Below are 12135 nucleotides of genomic sequence, written 5' to 3' on the forward strand. Positions count from 1 at the left end.
GTAGACACACTGAACTCCGCAGAACTGGATTCAAACTCAGTTCAAGTGCTTCTGCCTCTGACACCAGGCAAGATGCTTACCCTCTCTGAGCCTCACGCCCCTCGTCTATAAAATGGGAATAAAAGCAAAATAATGTAATGAAAGTGCTCAAAATGCAATCGACTCTTAAGACGTAGCTGTGTCCCACCACCTCCGTCAGTGACACCGCAGTCCTCGGACACCCACGGATCTCGGGTTTCCAGCACGTACACGATGCCTGGGGCTCAGTTAAGTCCTCAAAGATTTTCCTCTGCAAAACAAATTTTTTTCTGACACAGAAATGCATTGACTGGGTTCTCACGTGTGAATGGCAGTGACAGTAACAACTAGACTACGTCTTCGGCCTGAGTTTCATAAAAAATTAGAGCAACGTACAGAGCTTGGACCTCCCCCATTTTACAAAGACGCACTCGATTTACAGGCAGAGTTCTGCAGCCCGTAAAATCCCTCCGCGTTGCCGTGGTCCTCGACAAATGGGCAGGAAGCAGGGGTGTCAGCCGCTCGTGGTGAGCTTTCTGGGCGGCGGGAGGGGAGCTGGGCTCGGCCGGGGCCTGGAGGGCAGCAGCCCCTCGCCTGCACCCAGCCGCTGCCACCCTGCCCCCAAATCGCAGCTGCTCCCAGGGCTGCCTGTGTCACACTTGGCGAGCCACACGTGTGCTGAGCCTAAGTTAAACCCCTGGACATCATTAGCTCATCCTCACCCCAGAACATCCCGACCTCTGTCCCCTTTCCCAGCCCACCAGGCCGGCCTCTCCACCTGAGCCCAGCCTCCTGTGGATTACGGGGTCGGGCTCCAGGGTCATATGTGAACTCAGATCTTTCTGGGCGAAGGGGCACACAGTTTCCTCCCACCAGAAAGGGTAACTTCAGAATCTGTATGTACATTTTAATGACATGTTCTGTAGACAGTATGCAATTACATATACTAGTGACCTTGAAGGACACTCACCAGTTTTGCACCCACCCCAGCAGCCCTGCGCACACATCCCTCAATGGCTGTGGACATCCAGATCCTTAAGATGCTCTTTGAACCAACTTAACTTTCTGGTTCCCTTGTTAACCACCTAATAAATATTTGACACTTGTTCGTTCTATATCTGCACGACAGTCAGGTTTTGAAATTTTAAAAACTACACTTTGTCACACCCACAGACAGAAGGACAGACCATCACTTAAGGCAGCTCTGGGCAGGAGCCTGGGGAAGACAGTCCACCTGGCTCTGCGGGCCTCAGGAAATGTACCCCAAGGTCATGTGTTGCAGTCTCGGCGGTGCTGGGACGGCCTAACAGGTCTCCCGAGGGCACTGTGACCGCCACCTCTCGCCTGGCCTGTCCCTGGTTAGAAACTGACTGTGCGTGTGTTACAATAGCGGGTCAGCTCCACGCTCCTGCAGCTGCTGTAAACGCTTTGGATCCCCCCCCAGAGGAATATTTCTAGACCTCGTCAAGCTCATGCCAAACCAGGTTTTTCTGCATTAACTAAAGCAAAGCTCTTCAGTTCGTTTAAAGGTCAGGACTCAGACCAGCACTTCTACATTTCACCGGAGTTCACAATCTCAGATTCAGTTTCTGTCGGCGGGTGGGTGGGTTCAAACCTGAGGCTGTGCCCTACTCTGCCGTCCTCAGACCGCCTTCCCCATCCCGCTGTGTGAGACCAGCCTCGGAAGGCAGATCAGACCCAGATGCTGGCGCGCCACTCTCACCGCTGCCCTGCAGGGACGTGCCAAATCCTGGTCCGCAGAGGACCGGCCTGGAGCCCCACGAGAAGAGCAGCTGGGGTGACGCATGAAGGAGGCCCAGGCCCATCTTCCTGGTCCCTGACACGTGTGTCCCCGTCACCAAAGAGGACGAGCCTCAGGGACTTCACAGCTGCCTCAGCATCATGACTTTCGTCCTTCGTCAGCTGAGCCACAAATGACACAGCTGGTAGCCCACCGGGCGCCCGCCCCTGTCTCAGCGGCCCAGGCCGGGGCACAGCAGAAGCCCTGCTCTCCCTGGAGAGCCTCGGAGGTGACCACCCACCTCCAGCCCCCCCGGGCCCCCTGATGCGCCTGGCTGTGTGCTCACACACTGCTTTCCCCAGAGAAACCTGAATCTTCTCCTAACTCCTTGTGTGGAATTAAATGAGCCGTCTCAGCCTTCAGAGACAGTCTGCCAGACGAGACGGTCATCGACATAGTTTTCTATACGAATAAACTAAGTTATATGACTTTTCAAAGATCCTGATGGCTGTTACAGATAGAAGTCATCCAATAATTCAGCCCAGCAAACAAGCAGCCCTAATCACCTTTGAGACTAGGCCTGTCTGGCCCCAGACATCCGCTCACGCCGTACCGCACACGCTCGGCCTCCCCGATGCCAGGAGAGGCTCCGGGGAAGGTGCTTCGTCCACGTGCAAAGCCTGGTGCCAGCGGAGGGGCCCAGGCTCACCGCCAGCCTGTCCTCTGTTACCTGCTCAGAGCTTCCCTTCCGAGCTGCTATAAAAGCCCTCCTCTTTGCAACAGGGCCTCCCCCTCAGAGGGGCTTGCCGACGTTCAGTGTTTGTGGACTTGTCATATCAGTAACACATGCTCGTTGTAAAAGACAGAACAGGTGCAGAGATGCAACAATACAGTAAAAAGGGACCATCCCCTCCCCCTTCCACAGGTAGCCACTGTAAACAGCGTGTCCCCAGACACCCGTGACAGCCCACGGACCGCGCGGAGACTGCATCCCGCACAGGCGGGCTCTCGGGCAGCCGTGGATCCGGGGGTGCGTCCGGGACCTGGGGCAGGAAGCAGAGGTCTGGCAACCATGCATCTCCCCCATTCTAGGCTGCCACCACCCTCAAGTCCCATTTCCCAGCACACTGAAAAGTCCCGAGAACTTCGATGTTTCGGCAAATGGCAACTGAACAGATGGTCAGTATCACACTGAGGTATTGGGAACCACAACAACAGAGTGGGAGACCGAAGGTGAGGAGTAATCCCCACACGCAGCGGGACAGGGTCCCGGGGTACCTTCGGTGCTGTCGACTCAGCGGTGATAGACGAGGCTATTATCCACCGGCTCTGCTGGATCCTTTGGGCTGCCAGCGCCCAGCCCTGCTCTCGGCCGCTGCACGCCTGCCACCGCCGCCACGGCTCCCGGGCCCACCGCCCAGTGTCCCGCGGCCCCCTCCTGCCGAGGCCCAGGCCCTCCCCGCCGGGCTGCCTCTAACCAGAGGGAAGACACCACTGACCCTCCCGGAAGCCAGGCTGACGAGGACCCAGAAAAATCCGTTCATCGTTATTTTGCCTCAACTTAAAATCTGCTTCGAGTGTGTTCAGACCTAAAACAAAATTTACCCAGGAGGCCCGTAGATACAAAAAAGACATTTTCTATCAGGCTTTGCAAAAGCCCTATCTTTGTCACAATGATAAAGTTAAAAGTCCGCCTGGAGCTTTGTGGGGCGATGAGCAGGGATCTGCCCTGACCCCCGAGTCCCACATCTCCTGGCGCCAGAGGTCGTGTCTGGCACCGGAGGAGGAGGGGCCCCATGAACTGTGACCTCATCTGAAGGTCGCTGCAGCAAAAGGAGACCAAACCCTGCAAATCGAGTCAGGGTTTCAGATCTTTAGAATATAGTCTAAGCCAACTTACATAGTTTTCAAACAAACATTTTATCAGCCAGAAGGGAAAAAATGTTCTGAAAAAAAGCCACTGATCTAGAAATTCTAAAAACGTAAACTTTCCTGTCGTGGTACACTCATCTACAGCTCCAGCACGAAAGCTCTTCTAGATAACGAGCATCTGTTGCATTTTGTCTGCCCAGCAACTTTCCCTTTTTGGAGGGGGCGCTGCCCTGCCGGCAGGGCTGCCGAGCAGACTGCGCAGGACAGTGTGGGGGAGAAGGGCCCCCGCTCCCGGGTGTGCGCGCCGCCCACGCCAGGCTGACCGGACTCATCCCTGGAATTCCAGCAGGGGCCCTGCAGAAACACGCGTGGAGTCCTCTGGGGGCGGGGACAGCACAAGCCCGGAGCAGCTGTGCCATCCCCGCCACTGCCAGAGGACATGTTACCTGCGGGAAAGCCAGCGAGTCCCGGCATCGCCGGAGCCCTGCGGTCAGCGCAGGCCTGGACCAATGGGCTCCACGTGCAGCCGCACCGGCCCAGATGGACACACCTCTGAAATCCGCAAGTGTCCCAGAGGTTACGCCGGGAGACGGCCCAGGGCTCACGCTGCGTCCCAAATGCAGGTGCAAAGCGTCCGTGCTCTAGCCCGCTACACCGTCACCCCTGTCTCGGCCCCTAGCCCTGCGGATCAGGGAGCTGACCCTGTCCCAGGCACGGGGCCGTCGTCCAGGAGCCCCAGCCTCTGCGTGATTCTCAGTCCCACGAGGTCCCTCCTGTGCTAGGCCTGAGTGTGGGGACGTTTCCAGATTGAACCAATACCTGGTCAGGGGAAGCCCCTCCAGCAATAGACACACCCGACAAAGACCGTGTCGGAAGCCACAGCCCTGCTCCCTTCGTGCCTCCACGGAGTCCCCAGTCACCACCTCGTCTTACTGTCCCACACACCAGGAGGCGGGACCTGTGTGGCACTACGTCATAGATTAGGAACCTGGGCATGGAGAAAGGTGGCTGCCAAAGGCCACGCTACCCGGGGGCGGTGAACCACATCTCGGCCCTTCCCTCCATCAGCTCTGCAACCTCACCGGGCCCAGGACTGGTACCCAGGCCTCAGGCTAGGCTGAGGCTCTACGTTTCAGACAAGGAGGGCTTAACCAGGCTGGGTAGCCAGCCCTGCCTGGAGATGGGTGTTGCTTCTCCAGCAGGGCCCCTAGAGCATTCCACAAAACCACTTACACGTGGACACTTGGCACAAAAACGCTTGTAAGTCACAGGCCGCCAAGGGGCCCCCAACCGGGCAGAGGAGGGGGAGCGACCGCCCTGATCTGCCCTGGGCTGAGGGGGGTCCTGGGACCCAGGGCTAAACTGGGAACATCCCTAGAAAACCGGGACAAGTTGGTTCCCCCGCAGGAAGGCCCTGAAGGGCTTTTCCACAAAAGAACTTTCACCTCAGTGGGGTCTGACCACCTGATTCACGGTGGTAAGCAGTGTTTCTCAAACTTTCAGACCATAACCCACGGTAATGAATACATTTTACACCATGATCCAGTGTGTCCTCAGAGAATTACAGTGGAAATAAGAACTCCCATCTGATAAAACTCTGCTACCCTCTATCCTGCATCAGTAAAAACTGCAGGTTAACAAAATACTAAGTACCTACCAGTGGGTACAAAACATGGTTTGAACTTTTAAAAACTTCATTAAAATATGACTGGAGGCCTCTGCTTCTGGACAAGACAGAGTCACACGGCCCAGATTCAACTTCCTGTCTGATTTACCAGGCCGAGTCTGAAACTACTAAAAAAACAGACAGATCTATGAAATGACAGTATTCCAGACAGTGACATCAGGCAACAGAGGGACAGGACACAGGTGAAGGTGGGCCCTAGCACTGCCCGGCTCCCACCGGGATCTCTCCCGCTGCGGCTACCTTGGGTGGAGAGCACCACAGTCTGCTGACTCCCTGCAGAGCACGAGAGGAGAGTGCTGCCCGAGAAGGGACTTGTGGGATCTGCGGAGGCCCCTCAGCTCTTCGGCTGAACGATCACAAGCTTGGGCAGAGACTCCCAAGGCTGGGAAATGGTTAGAGGGCCCAAGCCCGCGGTTCTCACGGGCGGGGAACAGTTGCAGTCTCTTCCGCCAGAGCGGGACCTTACACTCATGGGCATTGGAGAAACTGACAAGGACTCTGCCGTGGAGCTTCAGCCCTGAGCTGAAACCATTTCGCTCCGCTTCTGCCCAAAAAGGTTTCAGGCAAACCTCTAGAGATCAGCAAAAGAAAGCATAACAATAGAAACTATCAAAATAATGCAGAGGCGGGAAAAGATGTAAAAATGTAAACCGGAGCGTTCAGTGAGCTCTGGGAAAACTTCAAGTGGCTGTACGCAGGGGCCACTGGAGTTCCCAAAAGGGAGGAAAGGTCGGAGAGACATAAAGCAATATTTGAAAAAAAAATGGCCAATTTTTTTTTTCCAAATTTGATGAAAACTGTAAATTCACAGATCCAAGAAGCTCAATGATCTCCAACAACAGAAGTGTCACTAATTAATTAAAGATCTGGCGGAAATCCGTACTGAAGAATTTTCCACCCCACCCAGATTTCTGAAGCCAGGGCTTCTCCTTAAGAAGGACGAGCAGGAAGATTAATGTGGTCAGTATTCTGTGTGAGCACCTCCGTGTTTAAGCAGCCTTTGAGTCACTAGGCGTTGGAATCGCCGGCTGACAAGGAAGGCCCCGGAACTAGTTCAGGCACAGGTGCAGACGACCCAGCTATTAAATTGTTAATTCTCTTTGCAGAGCCTTCTGGAGAACATCCTTCTCCTTGAATTTAACATATTAATGCTCACTACCCCACCTTCAAACCTGTGACGTCAAAGCATCTACCAGCAGCGCCAGTTCATCCTCCCACAAGGGAAGGCGGAAGAACCGGTGCGGACCCCGCGCTGAGCCCACCGGCCGCCCAGTTGGGGGAGGCTGCCCTTTCACCTTCCCCTTGGGGCGCGGTTTCCGCGGCAGGATTCCCCAGGGGGCGGCGCAGGCCCCCTCCCCGCGGTGCCGGGCTCGCTGTCCGCTTCGGTCCCCCGAGTGGTCCGCTATGTTTTGGTTTTGCTTGTTTGTGTGTGTGGTTTTTTTTGCCTGTGACTTTGCGAAATATTCTGGGACGAGAGACAGAAAGTCTTGGTCTCCGAGAACTAACAGAATGCTGCTTTCAGCTGAAATATCTACTGGGAACCCTCAAGGTTTCCAATGTCATCACTATGAAAACAGAGATTACAAATGGACATCATTCAATCTGGCTCCCCGGACCCCACTGGGACTCGGTTTGACTTCAGTTCATCTTTTCTTTGGTGGGTTTTAAGTCTTGAGAAAATGTGCCCCAGAATGAAGACTCCAAAAAGGATGTAGTAGATTTGGGGTGGGGTCGGGGGGGGCGGCGGAAAGAGGTTTGAATCCGGTAAATGGTCAAACTGTACCTGTCAGGTTGGACCCGTGTGACTTCGTCGCGTCTACATCCCGATTACAGACACTTAACCACTGACTGGGGAGAGGCTCCTGCACAAGGGCGGCGGCGGCGGCGGCGGCGGCGGTGGGGCGGGTCCCCTCCCTCGTCCCGACGACCCGCTTCCCCTCCGGGCTTTGATCTTCCCGGAGAAAACCGGCTCGGCCCGGCGGCGGCGGCGGCGGCGGCGGCCCGCGCGCCCCGCCCGCACCGCGCGGCCCGGAGGCCGGTCCTGCCCGCGCGCCCCGCCCCCGCCGCCGCCCCCGCCCAGCCCCGCGCGAGCGCCGCGGTGCAGCCGCCGGGATGTGACCTTCAGAGCCGCCCGCACGGGATGACCGGAGCCATCGCCCCGCGGCGCCCGCGCCTCGCCACGGCCCCGCGGGCGCTCTGACCGCGCGCGCCCGGCTGCCGGCCCCGGTCTCAGTCCCGGCCGTCGTCCCCGTCCCCGCCCGCCATGCCGCCCGGGCCCGCCGCCACCCTGGGCACTGCGCTGCTGCTGCTGCTGCTGGCCTCCGAGTCCGCGCACAGTGAGTACCGCGCGAGGCCGCGGCGCGGGCTGGGCCGGGGTACCCGTCCCAACACCCCGCCACCCCGGGGGCGAGGGGAGCCCCGGTGCCCGCGCCCAGACCCGGCCCCGTGCGCGCCGACCCCGTGCGCCCTGGCCCCGCCGCGCTGACGGCGTGTCCCCGCTCTCTCCCGCCCGCGCCCGGGAAGCTGTGATCCTGCGGGCGCGCGAGGCGGCGCAGTTCCTGAGGCCCAGGCAGCGCCGCGCCTACCAGGTCTTCGAGGAGGCCAAGCAGGGCCACCTGGAGAGGGAGTGCATCGAGGAGCTGTGCAGCCAGGAGGAGGCCCGGGAAGTGTTCGAGAACGACCCCGAGACGGTGAGCGCGCGGGCGGGGGAGGTGTGCGCCCGGCGCCTGGGACCGCGAGGTGGAGCAGGGCAGCCGGGTCCCCTCGAGCGCCGTCCCTGCGGCGCCGCATTTCCGGGGACACCGTCCGTGCGCGCACGGCTGGGAGCCTCGGCGTCTGCGGCAAGTCCTTCGGCTGCAGGGCACATCCAGACCCTTATTAGGGGGGCGGTCGGCGCGGCGGAAGGGCAGGGTCTTAGGCGCCGGGACCCGGGCCCACCCTCAAGACTCCTCCTTCCGAGGCCCAGTTCTGCTGGTGACGCCAGGTGCCGCCTTAGCTGGAGGGGGGTGGCGGATGTCGGCGGGAGGTCCTGCGGACGCCCTGCAGTCCTCTTCCCTCGGCAAGCCTGTGAAAGCAGCCGCTTTGAAAGAACCGTGCAGTGATACGACAGCTCAACCGGGATGCCGCAGGGTCCGTTTTAAAATGTAAAAGAAATAAATGGTTTAAAAAGAAGATCAGTTTCCTACCTCCCCGCCCCCTTAGCTAGACTGGAGCGGGGGGAGCTGCTCACAGCGCCCTGATCCGCAGCAGGAGGGACAGAGCTTTAGCTTCAAAGGCGTGAGGGCTGGAATTGCTGGCAGCAGCGGCTCCCGCGGCAGGAGGACGGGAGTAGAGCTGGAACACGTACCGTGGAGGGTCGGGGGCGGTCCGAGTGGACAGCAGGGACGGGCCCAGGTCCCGCCGCCGGTGCGCAGCCCCTGCGGAAAGGTGCACTCGCCGAAGCAGCTGGTGCCTTCAGGAGCCCGACGGGCTGGCTCAGGACAGATTTCTATTAATAATGTCCTCGGAGAATGCGGGGTGGCTGGCACCCGACCGCAGGGAGCAGCCCCGGTGTGGCCTCCGCGTCAGCGCAGGAGCTGTACCATCTTCGGGGAGGGGAGAGGGGGTGGCGGTGCCCTGGGGGACCTGGCGCGCGCCTGTCTTTGGGAAGTAGGACTGATGGAGATGGGGTGGGCTTACACTGCGTCGCTTCACACCGAGAGGTCAGGGTGATTTCACAGCTGGTTTTGGTTCTACGGGAAATTTTCTTCTAAAGGATTCTTCTGGGATGAAATAAATGTCTCGTGTAATAAACAAATGGCTGTGAGGCCCGTGGGCTTTTACTTTGACTCCCGTTTCTGACCGGTTGGTTTGACCATCCCTTCAGTCCCCTTTCCGAAACAAGCTTTATACAGGGATGGCCCAGCTGTGCCCACCTTCCCTCTGGCCCAGCGCGCGGCGGCGGTGGCTGAGCCGTGACAGGCGCTTCTGCTGCGACTCTGTCCTCAGTGTCCGCAGCCACGCCGTTTGTTTTGCCACCGGTCTCTTCTGGCCTGTTTGCCCGTTTCTTTGATGGTGAGTCCCGGTGGCCCAGAGGAGCTGGCATGGCACCTGCGGAGGAGTTCTGAAGGTCCCGCAGTGGGCTGTGTCCCTGCCCTGCTGCGGGATTGTGTGCCGGCTGCAGTCCCGCCAGCCCCAGGCCCAGCCTGGAGCGCTGGCTTGTACAGAGTGTGGGATGGGCTTGCGGGTGACGAGACTTGAGGGCAACAAGGCCACCACCCACGCCGGCCTGCCCCTGCCCTGCCCCCGTCCCTGCTTTCCAGGATGGAAAGGCCTTGGGCCTGGGCACACTGCACACTAATCGCTGCGCCACCCTTCCCAGAGCCATCCCCCCTGTGACTTACGTTTTAATTATAACTTTGTCTACAATGGATGAAATGAAGACGAGACAAGGAAGCCGTGCTCACAGCCCATGACTTTACTGAGACGCCGCCATTTCTGTGCAGGGACTTTGTACTTCCCTCAGCGTCCTGACTTCCCTCCCTGCCGAGGTGGCGTTGCTGTGACGCTGGGGGCGTCCTCTCTCACATCCACCCCGTCTACCCCATCGGGAATTTGTGAACTCCTTTCATATCAAAGCCATCTGTAACTTTCCAGACTTCTGTCCTCCTTTCTGACCCCCACCCCCAAATCGTAATCACATCTTTCCCTTTATTTACCAGCTTCCCTTGCAGTCAATGCAAACCCCCGCATCTCAGCCCGCACCTTGCCCCCTGTGTAGACCGCTGTGCAGGCTGCTTGCTCTGTCTGGTCTGGCCCTTGGCTTGTTGTCCTTTTCCTCAGGAGGTGCTGTGGAGGGCTGGGAGGAGCCCAGCTAGGCGTGGGTTGAGGCTGGTGGTGAGGGGCTCCTGCATGTCCGGCCCCGCTCTGGTCGACCAGCTGCCCCTCCAGGTGTCCACACCATCCTTTCCCTCACTTTGGGGAGGTCCCAGATTCCAGGGACCTGGGATCCCTGGGAAACCCTCCAAACACAGCTCACGGCTAATACACCTTTGGAGAAACAGTGCTTTTGAATGAGGCCGTCCTGTGACATTACCAGTGCGTCCCTCTGCCCCACACAGTTTGGGGCTCTCTTGAGAAACATCAATTCCTCGCCTTCAAATGTTGTTCCTTGTGAGTGTTCGCGGGGGTGACCCAGGATGAGCGCCCTGACCTTAGTTCAAAAGTCACCAGGACCTGGTTCTGTGACCGTCACGGGACCTCCCGCCAGCGTCCCGATGTGTGATGTGATCACAGCATCCGCTGGGCTGTGATCCGCTCGCCTGCTCAGGGGGGTGCTTGTAGGAGAAGCCAGTCCTTACCTGCCAGGGTCACCTCTGGGGCTGGGCTGTCCTCTGTGTGTCTGGCCGTTGCAGCCACACGCACCTGTTGGAGCAGAGGAGGCCGCACTGTCTTTCCTGTTCAGTTCCTGGGGCTCTGGGGGCCGGGGGGGGGGGAAGGGGGAGGACGCCCTGCCCCCTGAGCTGGGGGCTGGGGCACCTGGAGCCGGCCCTCTGGACGGCAAGCCGCCCCTGGAATCCGGAGGCTGTGCCCTCTGTGCTGGGTGTGTTCTAGGCTCTTCCTGCCGGGCGGGTTGTTCCACCCTGGGCCTGGGCCGTCTTCCTCTTTGGGGATGGAGGCGTCTGACGGGTAGAGCTCTCCTTTGAGCAGGTAGCTGTGGGCACCTTCCCGATTCCTGGGGTTACGGGAGCCTGGGGGCCTTCCTGATGCAGGTGTCGCCTGCCTCCCTCCTGCTGACCAGGGTCTCCTCCACATTCTTTGGGGCCGCGGGGGGAGTGTCCCCGCCCTGCCCTCCCCCCAGAGCCTGCGATTAGATTCCATCCTTATCTCGTTTTCCTTTCGCATTGTTACCCTCTCTTCCTGGCATTTCCCTCGTTCTGGCCTCTTGTCCAGAGGACTCTGGGTGCCAGGCCCCCAGGCACCCCTGCTGGGTCTCCGGAGCTCTCCCAGAAGCTCACCGGGCCAGCCCAGCAGTCACCTTCCCGCTTAAGTCCTTTAAGACCAGTGGGTTCCAGACACCGATACCATTGCCCGTGGCCTCCAGAAAGGATTCTGGACGAAAGACTTACCCAGCCCGACCTGCGGCCCCGCATGGGTCACCACCTCCCAGCACCAGTGCCGCCCGAGGCCTGTGGGTCGGGAGGAATTCCAGGTCCTGGGCCTTGACGCCATCACCTTGGTTAGTTTGAGATGCAAACAACAATATTCACAGTGTTTGCAGCTCGGCCGGCATCCCACCCACAGGGCCCCTCTGCCTCCAGTGCAGCCCAAGCCTGACCTCTGACCTCGCATGTTCACCCCACACCCCGTGTCTCTCTCTGTCTCTGTCTGGTGGTGTCTACTTGTCTCTCTGTCTGTCTCTGTCTCTCTCCCCCCACCCCACCCCCGCTCTCTCAGACATGGGGGCCCAGTGGTGGTGATACTTCCCTACCCAGGAGGGTTTTCGGGGTGCAGTCAGTTTCAGAGCCCTGCAGGGCTGCCGCCTTGTCTTGAACTGCGTCTGCCCTCCAGGGACACCTGTCTTCCTGAGACCCCAGAGTCTCTGGGGACAGCTTGGGGAGGGGCAACCCCGAGGGAGGTGGAAGCCCCTCCCTCAAGTCTCCCCTGTTGGGGTGGCCTAAGGGGTCTCAGGGGTCCCAGCAGGAGCGGGGAGGGGGCCCTCGTCACCCCCAGTGACCTCCAGGACAGCCTCGGGCCCCCTGCCCCCCACGCCTGGACAGCAGCCCCTAACACTCACTTGGACGCTCAGACACGCACTTGCACACGCCCCGCTCCTCCG

At 59.3% G+C, this 12135-nt stretch overlaps 1 protein-coding gene across 1 annotated transcript in view; it reads left to right on the plus strand.

The window, feature by feature from the left end:
- The first annotated feature begins 7432 nt into the window (after positions 1-7432).
- Positions 7433-12135, plus strand: part of GAS6 (growth arrest specific 6) — a 32804-nt gene continuing 28101 nt past the window's right edge. The window contains exons 1-2 of the mRNA XM_082675970.1: positions 7433-7654; positions 7842-8008. Of these exons, the coding sequence (XP_082532096.1) occupies positions 7582-7654; positions 7842-8008 (240 nt within the window). The 5' untranslated portion in view covers positions 7433-7581. The remainder of the gene's footprint in view (positions 7655-7841; positions 8009-12135) is intronic.

The sequence above is a fragment of the Grampus griseus genome, assembly GCF_964374135.1.
Source record: "Grampus griseus genome assembly, chromosome: 18".
Classification (NCBI taxonomy): domain Eukaryota; kingdom Metazoa; phylum Chordata; class Mammalia; order Artiodactyla; family Delphinidae; genus Grampus; species Grampus griseus.